Genomic DNA, 21,700 nt, shown 5'->3' on the forward strand with positions numbered 1-21,700 from the left:
TCCAACCCAGACAGAAAACTATTGGGATCTCTTTCCGTTCAACCTCCCTATGAGAATTGTGGTAATCTGGAGGTAATGATGAGGTGAGGGCGGTGCAAACTGACTTGGATGGCCCCAGATATCCTTAGGCACATGAAGTTAAGGAGGGTTGTTTCCTCCGTACTTGTTTAATCTCCATTTCCTCCTTCTGTTTTTTATGTACTAGGTGGGACATAATGCCAGTCAGTCCTGATCAAGCTGGCAATATAAGGGTGGCCATAACCCTCACCCCCTTACTCCAGTTGGGACATACTGGACTGTAACATATGGACTGGGGGACCCTTCCCTTGAGACTGCTTGTTCTTTGTTTGGGCAGTCAGATGTTACGCTGCTGTTCTGGCTATAGAAGTTGAGTGTTCTGGTTTAAGTGCTTGATCAAGCTGCACATTGTAGTTCTAGTCTGTCCTAAACACTACCCCTGCACATTACACTGCATCTATTGGGCAGGCTCTTGACCCCTCAGTCTCTCACATTTACCAGTAGAATACAGTCTGGATGAATAGAATAAGCTTTGCCAGGGGCATGGGCACAGCCCATAAATGAAATACAGTGCAACATTACCTCAAGCGACAGAACACACAGATAGCATTTACTCAAGAAACACATATCCAAAGGGAAATATGTGCACTTGCAAAAACGGTGTAGAGGTCACTGCTACGGTACTACATACTCTGGGCATGCCTGTGGGGCCCTTACATGGGTAAGATGAATGATGCCCTTCAAGAGCACAGCCACAGAGAGACCCTGAATTGAGATGCATACTTGTAGAAGGGAAACTGGAGAGCCGACCCCTTGTTGTTAGGATGCATGCATTCACCAAATCTAGTGCAGCAACCATACTGTGCTAACCTTTCCTCCATGCTGAATGGATGGGCACACATACCATGGGTAATAGGAGGTGACTTTAATCATTTACTGAATACTCTCCTGGACCGTTCATACCCATCCCTGCCTTCCTACCCGGTGCTCACAGCAGTGACCAACCTGACCTGGTCATTAATGGACAGTTGGTGCAGAAGGTATCTGCATTAAAAAATAACATTCTTACTACTCACCACCGCACAATCTCCACGTATGGCTGGATAGTATTGTCACAGTGGCTGAATATCTAAGAAGAACTCTATCAGACCATAATCCCATACTACTGCACAACGTGGGGTGCGCAGATTCCCCCAGCGCCAACATGGTGGTTACAACCAACCGCATTGGAGGATTCAGCGTTTCAAGATTTGACACATACTGCACTCATGCACTTCTTCACAGAACACTTGGGAACGGATGATTCTACACTAACCGAATGGGAAGCCATGAAGGTGGTTATGTGTGGCCACTGCATCTGTGCAGGGGTGTGCGCAGGAGCTCCATTGCCCCAAGACACGCTTAGGCTGCGCATGCCTCGCTTGGAACCCTTAAGGCTGCTTCAAGAGATGACCCTACTCAGAGACCTGCCTTAAGTGCGGCACATGTGCAGCACAACACCCTCGAGTTGCTGCATTGACCCATTTATAGGGAATATCAAGACAGAATGCATGAGGAAGGCAACAGACCAGGCAGATCGTTAACATGTCTGTTGAGGGGCACTGTTGCGACCAGCTCCATTACTACTATATGGGTACCCCCAACAGAATTAGCTGTTAAAGTAGACATTCATGCGGCATTCACTGCCCACCACTGAATGCTCTATGAGCCCTTCCCCACCCCCCCAAATTCATCAAACATCAATCCATAATTTCCTTGGTACGGTCAGGCTGCCTACTGTGGTACTGATAACTAGGGAGCAGCTCAACCCAGCCATCACAGAGCAGGAGGCTAGGATAGCCATTAGAGGAGCCGCATCATGCAAGACCCTGGTGCTTGAAGGTCTACCGAAAGTGTTTTGTCAGCCATATGAGACCCTGCTAGTCCCCAAATTAATAGAGGTGTACAATGTTGCCCTTAGTGCTGGGCAGCTAAGCCTATCACTTACAGAAGCACTACTGATCTCCCTTCCCTCCTTTTTTGAACCCCTCCCCCACTTCAGGGGCAATTCAGCCCACTGTGATTAGGCCGAGATCCCCCCAGCGGTGGTAAAAACTTCTAGACTCCAGGGATTGTTTACTTACTTTTTTTTTTTTTTTTACAGGAGGGGAGCGACCCCTTAGGCCAGGGTTGCTCCCCTGGGGGCAAGTTATTTTTAGGCCATTTCTGCCCACTTTGGGGCAGATCAGCCTTTTTTAATTAGGCTGATCTGCCCCCAAAGGGCCTAGAAAGCACTAGGCACCAGCGTTTTTTTTTTTTTTTTTTTTTTTACAGACAGGGAGCGACTCCTTAGGCAAGGGTCGCTTCCCTATAGGCAATTTTATTTTAGGGCATTTCTGCCCACTTTGGGGGCAGATCAGCGTATGTTTCTTAGGCCAATCTGCCCCCAAGGGGGCAGAAATCACTAGACACCAGGGATTTGTTTACGCCAGTTTCACGCAAGGGGATTGATCTCTTAGGCAATGGTCGCACCCCTGCGGGGCAAATTTATTTTAGGCCATTTCTGCCACCCTTGGAGGCAGATCTGCGTATTTTAATTGTCTAGTCTCACTCTTAAAATCGTCCCACTTGGAATGGTGAGGGCGGCACTTTTTAGACTTTGGGATGCTGTCATCTAGAAAAATCTACGAGACCTAGACAGATCTGAAAACTAAACATCTGGGTGAGTTCTGAGTGGTGTGCTTCACATGTACCCTGCACCACTTTGTTACCCACAATGCCCTGCAAACCCCCACCTTTGCTGGAAATCACACATTGTTCCCCCAGTTTTGTGATGGAACCTTCCGGAATCTGCAGGAATCCACAAAATTCCTACCACCCAGCACTGTCATATTAATACAGATAAAAATTTCTGCCCCACTTGTCAGCCTAAAAACGTCCGACCCCCCCCTTGCCAACTGCCCTTTTGGACCCGCTTTGGTTCCCCCTCATTTTCTACATGTTTTTGGCTCTTTCCTGTCACAGGCACTTGGCCCACCTACACAAGTGAGGTATAATTTTTACCGGGAGATTGAGGGGAATGTTGGGTGGTAGGAAATTTGTGCCGGTGTGGTGATCCCACAAAGAAATGTGTGAAAATGTGATTATTTTTTTTTAGCTAAATTTGAGGTTTGCTGATGACTCTGGGTAAGAAAACACGCAAGCCACGCCTCCCTGGACTCCCTCGGGTGTCTAGTTTTCTGAAATTTGAGTTTGGTAGGTTTCCCTAGATGGCTGCTGAGCCCAGGTACAAAAACGCAGGTGCCCCCCCCCCCCTCAAACCACAAAAACAGGTAGTTTTGTATTTGATAATTTTGATCTGTTCACATAGTGTTTTGAGGCATTTCCTGTCGCGGGCACCGGGCCTACCCACACAAGTGAGGTACCATTTTTATCGAAAGACTTGGGGGGACACAGAATGGGAGAACAAGTGTTATAGCCCCTTGTCTTTCTGTACATTTTATCCTTCCAAATGTAAGACAGTGTGTAAAAAGACCAGGTACACAATGAAAACCCATTGCAAGGTGCAGCTCCTTTATTGGCTTTAGGTACCTAAGGTTCTTGATGAACCTACAAGTCCTATATATCCCCACAACCAGAAGAGTCTAGCAGACGTAACAGTATATTGCTACAGAGTAAAACGTGGAGAAGAATGGCTGGTTTTTTTCACCTCAATTTCAATATGTTTTTATTTCAGCTGTTATTTGCTGTTGGAAAACCTTGTAGGATCTACACAAATGACCCCTTGCTGTATTCAGAAGCCTTCAGAAATGTTTAGTTGTCCGGGATCCAGCACTGGTTTCACACCCATTTCTGCCACTAACTGGAAGGAGGCTGAATGCACAAAAAATAACAAAAAAGTGGTATGTCCCAGTTAAATGTCAAAATTGTGTTGAAAAATTTGGTTTTCTGATTCAAGTCTGCCTGGTCCTGAAAGCTGGGAAGATGGTGATGTTAGAACCACAAACCCTTTGTTGATGCCATTTCCAGTGAAACAACCACAAGCTGCCTTCTGCAGCCCTTTTTTCCCATTTGTTTTTAAAAAAACGATTTTTTTGCTGTATTTTGTTTAATTTCTTGGTCTCTTCCAGGGGAACTTACAAACTCTGAGTACCTCTAGAATACCTAGGATGCAAATTTGGCATGGGTAGCTTATGTGGACAAAACTTTATGAGGGCCTAAGCACGAACTGCCGCAAATAGCAAAAAAAAAAAAAAAAAAAAAAAGGTCTGACACTTGAGGGGGGGAAAGGTATGGCAGCGAAGGGGTTAAAGGTTGTAATACTACCTTGGGTTTTACACTACTCTCAATCTACAGGTGACAACCCCTTTAAGCACCTTTTGCATGTTACAAGCACTAATAGGCAGCTTTTTGTGGAACTAGGGGAGGTAGTGTATCCCACTTACTGACCTACAGCTCCCAGTAGAGAGGAGGGCACCTTGGTGCTCCAAGGTTTGAGCATTAATATTTGGTTGTGCAACTACAGTGGGTGGCCCACTGGTTGAAGGGCCAACATCTGGAGGAAATAGGTTCAGACCTGACAGCCCAAGCACAAAGAGCAGTGGGTGAGGCCTTTCTACCACTGGGAGGGCTCACCCTCCAGGTTAACAACTTGCTGCGGGCAGCTTATAACAGTCACCGGCAATGACCAACATATCTTCAAATGCACCTGAAATATCTTTGGATAGATATCATCCTTTAGGGAACAGATTGAGGATGCTGGGGGAAGGTTGTGGGAGAATGCTAAGGTGACCACACCGGGGGACTTATTTCAGGACAGTGTCCTGATATGTTGAAAAATTGGGTGAAGATAAGGAGCTCCCAGCTGGACACTTCTTGGCTCATAGGCGCCCGACTGCTTAACTTGAGACTATGGTAGATCACTGATGCACAGCATACCACCCACCGGTTAGTACGCGCTTTACACACAGCAATTGCTGGTGGCCATTTGATAACCTGGCTGACTCGCACCTTTTAGCAGCAAGTACAGGACCCCCTGCTCCCGCTCCGCAGAGTATGGCAGGAGGACATACGCCGTGAGTTCACGCATAGTGGGATAGAACACTTCTCTATGTGAGAAAAGTCTCTCGGAAAGCCAAGTTCCAGAACATTCAGCACAATCTTTTACATCCCTTACACCAGCAAGACTCCACAGGATATTCCCGGCTCCTCTTCTAATTTCCCACTGTGTTTGGAGCCTGAGGAAGATATAGCACACAGGTTTTAGACCTGTCTGGTGGCTTACAATCCGTGGATAGTGGTTACGAATAAATTAGCTGGCCTCACAGGACGCACTGGCCTTGATTTTATGGCCAGTTGCCTGCTTGGATTATACAACAAAATAGAGGCTGGTGGTGCCACCACACTCTTCATAGATCTGGCGATGCTCATAACCCGCAAACTGACAGCTTTGCACTGGAATGATGGGGTGCTGCCTCGAGTGGAGTGTTGGAACACAGAGACACTAGAAATGGGGTAGGGCGGAAGCAATAGTACCAAGACAGAAAGAGGGGTGAGGTCCTGTGAAAGAAACCTATAGCAACGGACTGGGAAGAATTACTAGATGACTCGCAAGCACTCATGGACAGTTGAGGAGCAATACATTTTATTTTAATACCCAAGGGGCGGAGGACACCTTGCTTCTGTGGGGTGCGTAATCAGTATAGAGAGGCTGGAGGTTGGGGCGAAATACTGTCTTGCAAAGGAGATAACTGTCAACAACCTAGGGGACTGTGTACGTAACGGGCTGCAACACTTTACCATGACTGGGAGGCTCCTATCACCACGGGACACCCTGTGTACATATAGCGACTGTGGGTTTGGCTAATTATTTCACTTTTATAGTTTATTGTTCTTTATTACTCACCACCTAAAAAGCATATAACTGCTGCAAGAGTACATACAGCGCAATATGATAGCAGTAAATGCCTGGACATATTTGACCTATATTGAGTAATATATCCAGCTGCAAAAGTGGACAAACCTGCTGTAAATTGAATTAGAAAATACTAAATAAGAGGGTTTAAAAAAAATAAAAATAAAATAGTGACAGCTCCCAACTTCTCTGTTTAAGAATAAAACTAATTTGTTATTAGGCCTGAGCTAGCGAGGGCACAAGCTCTCGCTTGTGATATACTATTGTTTAGAAAAAGGGCTTAGGGCCCACCCATTGCTTATTATTTACTGGTATCAGCTTCCACCTACTTTGCAGCCTCCTTAATTGGCCAGTTCTGGCCAAAGGTCACTTCTGATCCTTTCAACGGAGCAGGGACCAAACACAGATTGATTCAACCTAATCAGTGTCCGTCCACTGCTCCTGACGTGATTGAGGTAGTATTTCTTCCTCTCCGCCACCCCCCCCCCCCCCCAACTACTTTTGTTTTATTGTTTTTTTCTACCCGGTCATCGGTTCTTCCTCATCCTTGCTTACTTAACTGGGCCTCTCTTCGTTTTCACAATCCATCTGATGTTTCGCTAGTAGCTCACGCACTGAGGTTTCTGATTTTCTTCAGTCTTTGATTTGGTTTCATTAAAGGCATTTTTCCAAGTTTGTCATTGGAATGCTTTATGCAAACAGTAACATTACAAAAGGTCACATATATTTATTATGCATGGTGAGGTGCACTGGATCAGAGGACGTTAAGTGGATGCTGGAAAAGTCCTTTTTTCTCACAATCTCTTCCTCTTCCCTCTCCCAAACTCTTTCTTGTGTGTGCCTGTGTGAAAGAAAGTAGTAAGATAGAAGTGAGCGAGGCACCTTTTTCTCTATTTTTTTTTGGCTTTAGTCTCGGATTTAGTTTAATAAAAGGCAGCTCTAGGTGTTCTGGGGAAATGCACCCGAAAGTCGCAGATTCTCATGAGCTGGCTTCCACAGCCATTTGCACTATACAAGCCAATAATCAGGAGCAGGTTCACTTGCACAGATAACATTTCTTTGGCTTTTTTTTTTTTTTGGACTAAAAAAAGAAATTGAGAGCAAGTTTGCTTTATTGAGAGAGGACAGTTAAGATAGAGGGATCTCCAAAGGACATTAATTCATGATATTAACCTTTTAATTTACCGCATTTTCTTTCTAAATTAGTGACAGTATTCATGTTTGGATGCATGATTTTCTTTGCCGTTGGCCTAAGTGCCAAATGTTGTAAAGGGAGTTTGGTTATTGCCTTTATTGACTTTTTAGAGGCTTTATTGGAATGAAAGTAAGGAAGGCACTTGTAATTGCTGCAGCCTCTCACGCCTAGCGTTTTTACTTTTATGGAATTCAATGTTGCCATCCAAATTAAGGCGCACTGCAGTCAGCATCTGTATTATTCGTAATTAATCAGCATGTTGCCTGTTCAACAAAGTTCTTGTATTTTATAACAGCTTGCCCCAGCTGAGTTTGTACAACTGCAAAATGCAGCAAAAGTTTTGTAACTGGTATTATGGCAATTCTTATAATGTTGAGATCATACAACTTGTGTACATTTACTGAGCCTCACTGGGGGCCTACAAGTTAAGTTCTAAGATGTATAATCTGAACGGAAAGTCCTCACTTTATCAAGCGTGCTAGATTTCAAAGAACGCTGTCAAGGAAATAAGTAAAATATAAGCCTTCATTTGTTCCCACCTTTTTATTTTTTTATATTAATGCAGGTTTTTATTTGGTACCAGTACAGCAAAAACTAAACATATATCTCTCAAGTGAACACTTGTAATGTAGTTATTAGCGTCTCCTTCCTTTCACTAGTTTGAACATGTTCATTTACTGCATGCTGTCAATTTCAATGTCTTTCTCATTTTCTATTCTAAAGGGCATCATCTATGATTCCTCAAACTATCCATTTGATGTGTCACTATGCAATGTTCCTCCGTAAAAGGCTGATGGTGTTTCGATTGCAAAAGGAGTACCCAGCATGATTGAATGTTTACAAGATGTCTCAGTGAGTTAAGCAGTAACTGCTTATACATCATTTTGCTAGACATAAAATTGTGAAAGACCTGGTAAGACTTCCTTTCAATGTCAAAGACTGAGTTCCATTACATTTAATAGCAGTACCACATTGGCAAAGATCAATACCCCAGCACTTGCCTGTTAAAAATGAGAACTATTGGCTTTGCCAATGCTTGTTTTTAAATGTTGTTTCCAGAGGTATATAATAAATATTGACAAAAATAAACGTAGGCATAGTATACAGTTCATAATTTCTATTCACAACCTCACATTAGTCAAAGATTTCTTGAATAATTTAATTACCTTTAATTCAAGATAAATTGCATTATATGAAAAACAATTTCCAAATTGCACTAAAAACTTATTTAAGACCCCTGACCATTTGGCAAAAATTATTTCTAGATCGTGTATTTTTCTCAGTCCCTCAAATGAGAAAATTATCTTGGGCTTTCTCTAGCTCACATATAAGCAGCCAAATGGACAGGGTTAGGTGCTGTATCTACAAAGGATGAAAATGTGGCTGAAGTAATCTGCAGTTGGTTTAGAAATCTTATTTCTTCATCTGAAGTATTTGCTTAATCTTGCTAATTATTGAAACAATTCTAAAAATCTGCTCTATCAGATGTGATCAGATATGCACAAGGGTCTATTTCATTCATGGAAGCTTGGATTTTGGTTGGTCACTCCAGTAACAACCTGGTAAACTCTCCCTCTTCATACACATGCTGACCTATCACAAGGAAATGTACTATTTCCTTCTCAATAGGTATTTAATCTTTTCTTTGATTGGTCCCCACTCTTGGAAATCCTGTCTGATATTTTTTGCAACCCACACTTTGAATTGGCATGATAAAGTACATTGAGAAGAGTGATTAGTTGATTTTTTTTTTTTTTTTTTTTTTTAGCAGTGCTTGATAAGCAATTACTTCCCCTCTTAATGTCGCTTTGTTAGCTTCCCAAATGACATCTAGTGAGGAAACTGCATATTTTCTTTAAAAAATAATTTGGTCTTTGTCAACACCAGAGCAGTACGCGCTCTATTGGCGACAAAAATGCAAAAACCCAGCACTCTCAAAACAACGTAATTTATGCATTGTGCTGATATGTTGTGGTTTAACCTTTTGCATTGCAGAGTTCAATCCTGAAAACTTATTTTTAATATGCTTACAAATACTGTTCCTTTGCAATGTATTGCTGCAGGTTTTCAGAGTGTGTTAGGGTGTGGCCCCTTTCCAGGGCCTTCCAGAGACTTTCCCTGCAACATGCCTGGGCGTGGTTCTGGGCTGGGCCAAAACTCTATAAAAGAGAGCCAGCCCAACTCCCAGTGCTCACTATTCAGAGGTCCCGGTGCAGAACAGCAGCTTCTTCCTGAGCTCCTGTCCCGGCGGCCTATTTGGATCTTCCAGTCTTCTGCCCTTCATCCTTCATTGGTGATCATTGTTCCAGGCGGTAAGACGGTGGTTGGACTGTTCCGACACTGTTATTGAGAATTTTCATATTCTTGGTTTAATTCTTAAATGAGTAACAGATTACTTGCGCGCTACCATTTCTTGACATTTATATGGTAGTTTACAAATAGGCAAGATGCGCGATTTGTTTCATAAAGGTTTGACTTTGTTATTCATTGTGTGCTACCATTTCTTGACATTGGCATGGTGGCTTAAGAATCGTCAAGACACGCGATTCGTTTTATGGTGTTTAAACATTGTTGTCCATTGCGCGCTACTATTTCTTGACATTTACATGATGTTTAACGAATTGTTAAGATGCGCAACTCGTTTTATGAGGATTTAACTTTGTTGTTCATTGCGCACTACCATTTCTTGACATTTACATGGTGGCTTAAGAATCGGCAAAAGAAGCGCGATTCGTTTCATTGTACTTTGATCTTGTTATTTATTGTGAGCTGTTATTTCTTGACATTTACATCGTGTTTTACGAATCGGTAAGACACGCGATTCGATTAATGATGATTTGACTTTGATATTCATTGTGTGCTACCATTTCTTGGTATTTTACATGGTGACCCTCGAATCGGCAAGACGCACGATTCTCTCCTCGAGTTTATTTCATGTTGTTTATTGTATGCCACTATTCTAAGATATTTATTATGTAATATTCGAGTTGACAAGTTATCTGATTTGTTTCCTGAATCCATATTGTGTTATTCATGGTGCACATATATCTGCAATATGTGCAATTTGTGTTGAAACATTTTAAGAGTACACAGAAGGCCAGAGTTTCTAGATGCAATATTGTATGGTCCTAGTATACATTTTCAAAACAGGATTTATATGACTGGTTTAAAATTTAGTCAGAATGTTTTTTTCTGATTATCATGTAAAGGAAAGTACTTGAATAAGAAAGTTTTCATTTAATTGATCTTGATTCCCTTACAGGTATCCGGCCATCTTGAAACTTAGTCATTTTAAACTTAACTCTTTGATTGTTCATGTTTTCAGAGTGACTAGGCTTAGAATCACAGTCTAGTATTGATTTCAGGAGATATAATTTTCATATTGTGTGTTCTAACCTTTTTCTTACTACAGGTCTCCTTCCCAGCTGTTCCCTTCCTAATCCCCTCTTCCCCTCTTGAACTCTCTCAGTCTCTGTGATTTATCTATCAGAGTCTTGGAGCTGTTCAGTGGTGGACGTGTTGGAAACGTGCACAGACCCAGAGGATCTGGTGACTCTGACAGTCTTGTTCGTCATACTGATAGAAAAAAAGTTTGTCAATCAACAACATTTTATTAAAGTTCCAGTTAATAGTGCTATAGTTTGGATCGACAAGTGATGCATAAATGTATTGCCATAGGATCAGACAAACAATTTGAAATAAATCACACCAAGAAGTTTCAAAATATGCTGAAAGTTAAAAAATCAACTAAGCAGGAATTGACTAATAGTGTTTGTAAAAACAGGTGAACAGCTTAAGTGAGGGTTTTGCATTCTCCACAAGTCTTTCACTGCTACTTCTTCTTTTAACGTATACGTTGCCTCTGTGAATCCAGGTTTTCCTAGGAGAATATCTAGTTTTGAAGAAGCTGGAGATGTAGTTTGCAAAAAATTTAAATCCCCCTCATCATACATGGTTTAGTTCATGTCAATTCTACAATTTATGCAAGTGCAAAACTTGAAACTACGTTTCTATGAATGCTCCAAATCTCCCAAGATTATTTACCTAAATCTACTTTTCTGTCATTCATTTGTGGCTGGGATGCCCCGCTTTGGGTAGCCATGCGCTTTATAAAATTTGGTGTGATTGCAATTGTTTGATATCCTGGTCTGGCATTAAATTGCCCTAAGTTGTCAGTAGCGGAGGCCCACAAGACTTCAAGAACACCCTGTTTTTTTATACTATTGGAGATAGCACAGAATTATAGCACTCTTTGTCAATAGCATCTCAACATCTGCACTCGTGGCATGGGCCATTTTAACCATCACGTTTCCTCAATGAAGCCCTCTACTGGTAGTCTTTTCACATTCAGCAAAAATTTTAAATGGTACAACTACTCTTTAAAAGTCTAAATTGTAGCTAACAGTGCCAAGTGTGAGATGCAGCTCAAGTGTCATTTGGCATATGTTTCATCACTGTGCTCTTTTCTCCAGAGTTTGAGGACTCCACCTAGATGATAAAACAAATCTAATGATGTAGAAGCTATTATATGGAAACAGAGACCACTTTCTAGACTTTGAGAACAACTATAGTTATTGAGATTCAGCGTCGTAGGCTTCCTCAATTCTTTCATAATCGTAAAAATGCCTTGAAGGGACTTCCACCAAATATCCAAGTGAGACAAAACAACTGTAAGAACCTTTCTCCTTTAGACATAATTGCTGCAACTGTATATAAATACAACATACAATAAACTGAGATTGGTAATTTTCTCTGCTCAAAAGTGTTCCTGTATCCCATGCACAGACAGTGATGGTCTGTGTTTAATAATGTCAAGGAGGGTGAACTGATGTTACAGTTTATTAACATTTCCCCCTCACGTCTGATGTAGAAATGGCAGAGTAATTTGTTCTACATTTTGAACCACTGAATATAGAATTAAATCATAACGTCGGCAATAGTTAACATTGTCTGGTCCCTCAGTTTAGTATCACTTTTTTCAACCTGTCAAGCAATAAAAGAGCTCTAGGAGGTTGATACAATGTGTTAAACACTTTCAAACCCCCTGCCCCATAACTGCATTTGACAGGATGTGACATAGATACCTTCCAGCACAAACTGTGTAAGAACTTTTCTGCATCTCTAACCGAATAGGCTAGTTCTTTGTGTGACACTCAATTACTATAGCAAATTGTGAGTCAATGTGACATTACATAATACTTCATTCAACGAGGTTCACTGTAATAAGCAGAATACTTGACATTTTGTACTGACCTCCTTTTGTTGATTAGATGCAACCCTAGCTAGGCAATCCACTACTTGCCAGAAGAACAAAGAATCAGTATACATAAATAAAATGTTGCTAAATTGCTAAATAAAGTTAGCCCCAAATCGTTAAAAGATGCAGTACAAGCAAGCAAGGCAGATGTGAAGATTGTGTAAGAAGTGGGAAAATCTGCATATACTCAGTAGCCGGAGGACTTTCATTACTAAAACCTGAAACCAAAAGGAATGCTTTTACCAAGGCACATCCACCTTTACATCCCAACTGTTTTACTAAATTTCTGTTTAGCACAAACAAATATTGAAAAGACAATACAAGAGGCGTTAAAAAAAAAAAAAAAAGAAAACTAACTATAACTACGGATGGGTGGGGATTCAATACCCTAATTTTTATCTTCAAGGTTGGGGAATTAGTTTGTAATGATGCCCAGGACAGATTATGTGTATTTTCAAACAGCCAATATGTCAATGGATGATAAAGAATAAGTAAGGATGATTCTGTTAAATTAGATGGGCAAGTGTTTCACCTTTTGTGCTGAAAGTGCAGCCCTCTTCACACAACTGTGAATATTGTAACAAATCTGGTGCTGATGTGCACCTAGATGGAGAGAGGGGTATGCGTATGATCTGGTCTCTTGTACACCCACTTGGCCAAGCTTACACTAGCCTGGCCAAGTTGCAAAATAACCTTCATGAGATTTATGTTGTAAAATAGCATATTAAAGGTCACAAGTATGCAAAATGAAATACAGAATTAAAGTTAAGAATACAATAACATCACAATCAGTCTTCTTTACCTCACTGGTGTTTTCTCTCTTTTTCTTATTCATTGATACCTCCTGGTTCATATCCATTTTAGAATTCCCTTTAACAATACTCTTCCAGTTAGAGTTCATGATTAATTTACAAATGCTGAAAGAGTATAAATATATGGCTATACCTCTTCTCAAGTGCACTCCAGTTCTGACCCCGAAATCTAATCCCAAAGCAGGGTTTGATGACTGAAAGAGAAACTTAGCCCTCTCCTCTGTTGTAACTGGATCCAAATATTTAGGAACCTTGTCAGTACCAGATTCCAAATTGAAGAGCTTGTATATTTGGTTAGTTTTGTACAGTGGATGCAGCCCTCCATGCATTAACTTGTCAATAAAATTAATTTTAAGTATTACTGTGCAGCAATAACCCCCATGAGACTTGCAATGGGCAGAGCAGACAAGAGAAACAGTGTCTTGAGCACGGAAATTAGTTTAATTGCAGTAAATCCTATTAAAATTATCTTGAGATTATGTCCGAGAGAGATACAGCTTAACGAATGCTGGGTTTAATTAGAACACAGTGTCAGTAGCTTTTCATCATCTATTAGTTTAGCTATTTCCTTTCAGCCTTTTCAGTACTTTAACCTTTCTCCTGTTTTCAGCTGTACAATCCAAATATGAAAACAAAATGAAGTACACAGTACTGCTGTCCCAACTGAAGTAGAATGTGAATGTCAATGCAACACATTTTTCTGTTTGAGCCAGCGTTCCAAACGAATGGGGGTAAGTTCCAGATGAGGGTCAATAAGAAGTTTGTTTTCTGTTTGAGTAGATGGAACCATGTTGGATGTTGCCCACTTGAGGCTGAATGAGCCACGTGATCCCTCCTTTAAGGTAGAAGCAGATGTTGCTATCAATAGCTTCTGAGTCAGCATGACGTCAGTATAAGAGGTTGGCTCAGTGTGTTAGACTTGTAACTGTGAACTATATTATCAACCTGACAACTAAAGAAGTTGTACATTCACTTGAGCAGTGGATTGAACAGTCGGTAAAATGACTTCTACTAAAGTCTTCTGTGGATGGTGGGGAGATAATTCATTCAAATCTTTTTGTTGGGCGCCTGGATTAACTCCTTTTCATCCACCTCAGCAGACAATGTGCAGGAGGGCAGATATTATGAAATAGTTTGAACTGCTATGGAGGGCTTTAGTCTTAAACATCTTCAATCAGTCTCCTTTTATGAAGCAAGAATACCTTCTATATCACTTTAGCCCTTTAGTAAAATGCATAGTGTTACTTATATCTACATGCTTACATGTTTTACACAGAGTGACAGTACTGTTTCATTTGAATGCTGTGTATTTTGACTGACACTCTTCCATTTGATTTCCTAACTTATCACAACAGCTATAAAAAACGAAGAAGCGGGACAACAGTTCTGCATGAACACTTATTTCATAAACACAGCTATACAAGATCCTCAGATGATTGCTGCAGCTGTACTCCAAAAGTATATGAACAACAGAAACGAAGTAAAAAAAGATTGTCAGCGATCTACTCTTCTGAAGTCAACATCTCCTTTTCAAAAATCTGACTATGGTCATTTCCTGAATAAACCTTCCAATGTTACAGTTTTTCTTTTAAAGTATAACGACCGAGGAACAGGGAAACACACAGTTTGTTTAAAACTGGCCTTGTACGGATTCAGAAATCCAGCACTTCTCTGATAATGGCACAAAGACGTGTGTTAACAAGGGTTTTGTTGCTGTGTTGGTGAATAGGCTACTGATGATTCCAGGAGGGAAAAGTAAGAATTAAGATCCCTTGCTTGGAGGAGGTGGAGTATTAAAGATTTAATGTGGGTCAGAGGACCGGGATTATATTAAGAACAATTAAATGCTTAACATAAAATTGTAGATCTTTCTCTTTTTCAGATAAATATTTTTCAGGAAAATACTGCCATTTTATTTTTATATTTTGGAGGTGGTGATGCTGGAAATAGCTTAGTAAACGTTGACCTTTTCTAAGCGGGCTTTGCCATTTCAGGTGGAAAGTCTACTTCTACATGCTTTGCCTTAACTCATAAGAATGCCCGGTTTCTAGCAGAGTCTTTTTGAAAGGAACTTACATTTGGTATACAGGGTCTTGATTTTTGGTGAAGTCTAAATTTCTGGTATTTGGATGATTGCTTAACTGTCTGAGTTTCAAATGCAATTTAAAGATACTGCCATCACTACTTACATGCGTTTCCATTAGAAAGGCAAAACAGAAATTGCTCAGCCTCCAAAGAAAGAGACTTTGCATATGTGTCACTTTTGGCCGAGTTCGGAAGGTTGTATTTGGAGACCACGGTTGCACCATTTATCACTCTAAACAAAAGAAGAGTTCTGGGATTGTTTTAGCCTGACTTTTTAATCAACTGGCAAAATTGTCCGGGACATAGGAAGAATGAGGTGCAACGTCTTTCCTTTTGCTAAGGAAGCTGTTCAACATTTTATTCACTTAGACGACTGCACAATAATTTGAAGTGAAATCAAGTTGTTTGCATCCAAGTCTTTTGAAAGTATGGACTATCAACAATGCCTATTTCAGTCTATTAAATACTCTTTAATGACATAAGACTCACAAACAAAGATGGGTTTTGGAGGGCCTGGGAGCACTGGTCATAAAAACACATCTGTTGGAGTAGGAGTAGAGGTGGTTGCAACCATATCTGGGGTTTACATTACCATTAGCGTTAAAGCGTGAAATGGTTGGGTTCTTATTTAATGAATCTTCTGTGCTGTCTATATCTGTAGAGTCAGTATCTAGATATTTTTTATCAGGTTAGGCTAGAGTAACTAGTAGAGAATAATCTTTGGAGTCAAGTCAACGGAACTTCAGAGACCGCAGCGTAGCACTAGGAGGGAGAGACCTATCTAGTTATTGAGGGTGTAATCAGGTTCAAGGATAAGCTGATAGATTAAACAAAACTACCACTGATTGAGCAAAAGTCAAGACAAAGGAAATGAGAGATTCTGAACACAGAAGTAAAAGTAAGCAAGATTATAACTTGACAAACTGCACATTAATTGTAAAAAATTCGAATATGAAAACACTGCAGAAAAAGAATCCCTATGGCATTTATTATTAATAGAGTGAAACAATATAGCATGAGAAAAGCAAGATCTTATACTGATACATCAATGACTGCAATGGGAAGAAAGAAATGACACTGGTTATTAAACAGACCACACATTTTAGGAGTAGTCTGATAAAGTTATATTCTCCAACATGGTCTTTTACTACGGGCTCACCTGGGCAATAATACAAGGCAACATTGTGCAGCACTAGATAGGCCCAGATATTATTTATTTAGGCCATGCGAAGTATTCACGAAAGATAATCGACAAACGTTTACCTACAAGAACTCATTTGGTTGCTGCTGTTCACAGGGAAATCTTCTACTTTAGTGATTTGCCAATCTCACCTGTAAACATATATTTGAACAACACAGTCTCAAAATAGAATCTAAAGAATAGTTTCGAGAACCCTTGTGATCAGCTACGTCATGAACATGATCACTTCTCTGCTCTGTGAAGATTTAGAGAGGAGACCTAGATCCTCCGATTCCATAAGCAAAAGCTTCCACATAACTAGTCAGTGCTCAAAAGAAGAAACAAAAACACATCTTGGGGTAATTTATCATTACCTCTAACATTTGAACCAGGGCTTAAGTATGAGAAGATCTTTATACTTAGGGCACTCACCTGATTCTCATCCTGAACAACTCGATACTGTTCCTTCCAGATGGTGATCTTCGAGGCTTCATCCTTGCGCAATGCTCGCTCCTTTTTCAACTCTGGACTCCAAAAGGTTTTAATGCTATTCATGGAAGAGCTAAGCTTACTCTCCTTAACCTCCACATCTCTGCGCAGAAAGTCATTTTCTCGAAGCACTTCCTTCAGTTGAGATTGCAGATCCATGATTGTGTTATCCCTTGCCTGGCGAAGAGAATGTGGCACAGTGGATGCCATGCTCACAGGAGGAAGATGATGCTCACCAAATGCAATAGTATCACTAGCAACACTGCTACTGGCAATATTGGGACTGCTCCCCATGGCAGTCATTCTGACACCATAGGGCAATCGTCCTCCTGAGCGTCCAAGGGTCATAGTGCTTTTTGGGGTTTCCACGCCAATGTTTTCATGATCACTAAGGTACATTGGGCCAGATGTGGCGTAAGCTGCATTTAGCGACTGAATATTTTCCATAGAAAGAGTTTTCCCACTGCCACCACCTGCACCAGTTCCAGCACTCCCACCTGTGCTATTGGTTCGGCGGTGGCCTAGTCGAGGCGATCTTGGTAATCTTGGTGAACGTCCTGGACTCTGGCTACTTGGTTCCACCTTACCAACTGATCGAGCACTTCCGTACATGTCGCAACTGTAGTGAGAGGTGGGGGTAGGTTTGAAGGTCAGATGAACTGATCTTTCTCTGCAGTTTCAGGCAGGTCACAAGTAGCTTTACGGTTTCTGACAGTTCAAAACAAAGCCCAAAGATTCCATCTTGCTGTTATTGCTAGTGGCAATATTGCCTGTAAAAGGAGAAACAAAGAGAAAATGTCTATAGTGGCACAAATTATTGCGAATTAGTAACTACTGAGCAAGCGTTCAAAAATTACCAATACAACAGCATATTCTAGAGAGAGCATCCATATACATAACTGGAGTACTACTTTAGTTGGAAAATGCTCTTGAACAGTAAAAACAAAAACAAATATTTTGTCTTAACACTGATTAAGAGGAGATACTTTAAATTTTAAACCAGGGTGCTATGATTATGGCATCTCTAGCCACTTCACCACATAAAGATATGGTAGTGTTTTGGTTCTTTGTGATGTACAGCTACTTTGGCAGACAAATGACGATTCGGTCACAAATTATGTTGCTTCTTGAATGTGGGTAAAACAAATGGAGCTGGATTTATTGCAAGTGCTTTCTTACTATGCATCTTTGGTATTAACTGCTTTGCTAAATATATAACTAAGATTCGATTAGGTATAGTGTCAAGTAACTAAGTCTTTCCTTCTCAAACTCAGGTCGAGAAAGATTCATGAAAGTAAAACAGTGTATCCTATCCTTTTTATAGTTTTCAATACTTTCACCCTATTAGAGCAATTAAGTTGCCTTTATATTGCCAGAGTTCTATAAACCACATACGAACCTGACTCTAAGGATTGCAATGGTGAAGGCTTGGCTGGCCTAGAGCAACTGAGTCGGTTATGTCTCAAACTATTTTCACCTGACTTTGGCAACAATAGTTGAGGTTTTGCTTGACCACCTTACGAGGGCTTGAATTAATTATGCATTTGGAACAAGAGTTGATGTTTCAGAAGCTAGTAGAATGAGGGCATAAATGTCATAATACGACTGAAATAATAAAACTTGCAGCATCATGGCATTTTGTCCTTTTTACTTGTACGAGTCAGCCATAGCCAAACATGACACAGAGACCCCAAAGTGTCCAACACCTAAGACATATCACTACCTCATAGTTAATTATTGAAATACGCCGTGGTGAAACATGTAATGTCTTCTAATGGCTTATTTTCGTGGCCAATGGGATAACTAAGCTATTTTCGAAGTTAAGAAACCGACACCATTAGATTCTACATGCCATATTAACCCTCACTGTACTGTGCATTTCTGGCAACGTCCAAGCCTTAAGACCTGTGTCTTGCACAGTTACATTTTCCTGGCTACGTCCAGACCCTGATCTGGTGTTTTGCACCCACATAAGGAGGACTAGTCTCTAGTCCATGGCTACCTTGAGGTGCTAATGTCCCCTTTAAAAAAAAAAATTTTTTAAAGAAATTTAACAAAACACAAGAAATTAAAGGGCTTTATTGCTGTTGTGAAATGTCCAGCATCAGAGCTTATCAAATATGCAGGACACCTAAAGAGATATTATTTGGCACGTTGTATTACTCTGGGAAATCTATTTTTAAATTCATTTTTTCCACAAGCCAGTACAGTTAAATGGGAAGGATATGTCAAATATGCTTCCAGCAATACTCTTGGTGGTAAATGGGAATGTTCATTGTTTCGGGGGACAAAAATAATGCTTGTTGATGTCTAAAGGCTTCTTTCAACAGAACTAAGAGCGATTACTTCGTCTAAGGAATTTCCATTTAAAACATGCCTTTGTAAGCCAAAGAAAAGCATAACAGGAGATTCAATGTATGCCATGTGTGGACTACAGAACTGAATGCCCAAGACAGCCCACAAGTGAATTTAAGCTCGACTGTGGCTAATTCTGAACAATGCCTACAGTACGGCTCTGTAAAGCAACAAGCACAATACAGAAAAATCTTTATTTTACATCGTCTCCTTGAAGAGCAAAAACAAAAAAAAAAAAAAAAAAAAAAAAAAACGCCTTTCAAATTTTTGGTGATCACCTCAAATCTGTGCAGTGTAGCTGTACATTTGTAATGAACGGGAATAGTGTAAATACTGCAACTCCCACCTTTTTAGGTCACTGCCTCAAGTTCTAGGACACAATATAAGCACACGTCACTTAAAACAAGAATGTTACTATTAAAAACAAGAAATAGCCATTTCTAAGCTCAAGCTTCTTTTATCTACTGGTTTACAAAACTGCCAGACAAAAATCAGGTATCCAAACTATTTCCCAACTAGTTTGTAATTCACTAGGTATTTTAGGTCTCGTCTGAGATAGCGCAAACATATAGTGAAAGGACTGGTTCAGTATCAGTTCACATAGGTGCCATCTTCGAATGGTTTTAGAAAACCTAACAAAGCATATAATCATACTATAACTGCATTTGCATAACAATTTTCTTATTCAAAATATTATGAAGCATCATCCAAATTTTACCAACCAAAGCCCAATTCATTTAACCTAGTGATTAAATATGTTCATAATTATTATTTTTTTACTATACATCTCTTTACATATACATACACACAACAAACTAAAAGGGGCTTTTCACCCACCATTACTTACCATTGGCGCTTTTAGCTCAGCCATTACTTACCACCGTTTGGCTGCATCAGCAATCTCATTCCCTTGCTCATCATTGGCCAAAGCGTTACTTTTACTACTACATCTTTGTGCATTTGTACGTTTGATGGAGCAAGTACTGATTAACTGCTTTATTGGTGGCCTTCCGCTGTTCGCACTCCAATTCAGATACATTTAAAGCTGCTTTACGTTGTCACTCTTTTTCCCTTTGTTGCCCCGTCACTCATGTGTGGTTGCTTCTTGCTGCCATCCTTCCCACACCTTACTTGTTGTCCCAGTCACATGTTGACTTCGTCCCTGCAGATGCCTTCCAGGGATTCAATGAGATTCGCTACAGACATGCTGGTTGCTAAGGATCATGTTAATTGAAAGCAGCTCTCTGAACCGTTGGGCAGAGCACCACAGCTATCTGATCGATCCTTCCAAATATTTATTTATTTCTAGGCTATTTTACAAAGACTTTATAGTCAGTGCTGGTGGCTACACAGGCCACATCCCCACCTCTTCTGCCTTCTTTAATGAGGTTTCTTTAATGAGGGGTGCACCTAGCCCTCCCGGGGGTCTAGTGTCTGCTAGGAGCATAACCTTAAATGTTATCATCTGAGAATGAATCCTACCCTCATCACTGATCAAACTCCAGCCAATGGGTCTTTACAAGTTTAAAACACCTCTAGTTTATTTTAATACTAGAATCTTATTGGCTCATAGCACTTTCTTTGTACAGCAATTCATCTGATAGGTTTTGTCTTTGAATCGCTGCTAATGGCTCAGTGTTTGGAAAGGAACCCATCCACAGCCCGTCGGCTAAGACTGAGATGATGAAAGTTGAGTATATTTATGGCAAGTTGGAGGACAATAACAAGAATCTTAGTCTATCTCATTGTGTGAAGGGGCAGCTGGCGCCTTGTTCCCTTGTAAGTATTCCTTTACTCACAATTGATAGAGCTGCCAAACTTATTGGCCAAACTAAATCCAGTGCTCCATCAGATCCATGCCCTCCAAAAATCTTGCATGAGATTAGGAAGCGATTGTACCTTGACTTACACTGTTATTTAACTCCATTCTGGAGACAGGATCTTTTCCCTTGGCATGGAAGAAAGCATCTATTCACCCTTTTCTGAAAAAAAGCTTCCCTTGATTTCTTAAGATGTAGAGAACTATCGCCCCATCTCAGTCTTCCCCTGGTAGCTAAGGTGTTGGAGAAACATATGAATGTCACCCTGTACAAATATGTGGAAGAGCACTGAGTGTAAGATCCAGCACAATTTGGTTTTAGGCCTAATTACAGTACAGAATAGGCCTTGGTGGTGGCTACCGACCAAGTGAGAAGTATTCTGGACAATGGAGGGAAGACAGCTCTGAATCTATTAGATCTGTCGGAGGCTTTTGATACCGTCGACCACGAGATTATTATTATTATTATTACACAACTGAAAGAAATCAGAATAGGAGGACCTGCTTTACAGCCGTTTCACTCTTTTCTTTCTCAGCGAGAACAAGTTGTAGCTGTGGGAGAAATTAAATCAAGATCTTTTACCTTGTCTTGTGGAG

At 40.5% G+C, this 21,700-nt stretch overlaps 1 protein-coding gene across 8 annotated transcripts in view; it reads right to left on the bottom strand.

The window, feature by feature from the left end:
- ERC1 (ELKS/RAB6-interacting/CAST family member 1) overlaps positions 1-21,700 on the bottom strand; it is a 1,341,708-nt gene that overhangs the window by 1,283,789 nt on the left and 36,219 nt on the right. For all 8 annotated transcript variants that reach the window (XR_011202236.1, XM_069228108.1, XM_069228104.1 and 5 more), the window contains exon 2: positions 16,873-17,699. Coding sequence is in view for 7 of the 8 variants with exons in the window: in XM_069228108.1 (XP_069084209.1) it covers positions 16,873-17,541 (669 nt within the window). In the remaining variant the exon portion in view is untranslated. The remainder of the gene's footprint in view (positions 1-16,872; positions 17,700-21,700) is intronic.

Source organism: Pleurodeles waltl, chromosome 4_1 (assembly GCF_031143425.1).
Source record: "Pleurodeles waltl isolate 20211129_DDA chromosome 4_1, aPleWal1.hap1.20221129, whole genome shotgun sequence".
Taxonomy (NCBI): domain Eukaryota; kingdom Metazoa; phylum Chordata; class Amphibia; order Caudata; family Salamandridae; genus Pleurodeles; species Pleurodeles waltl.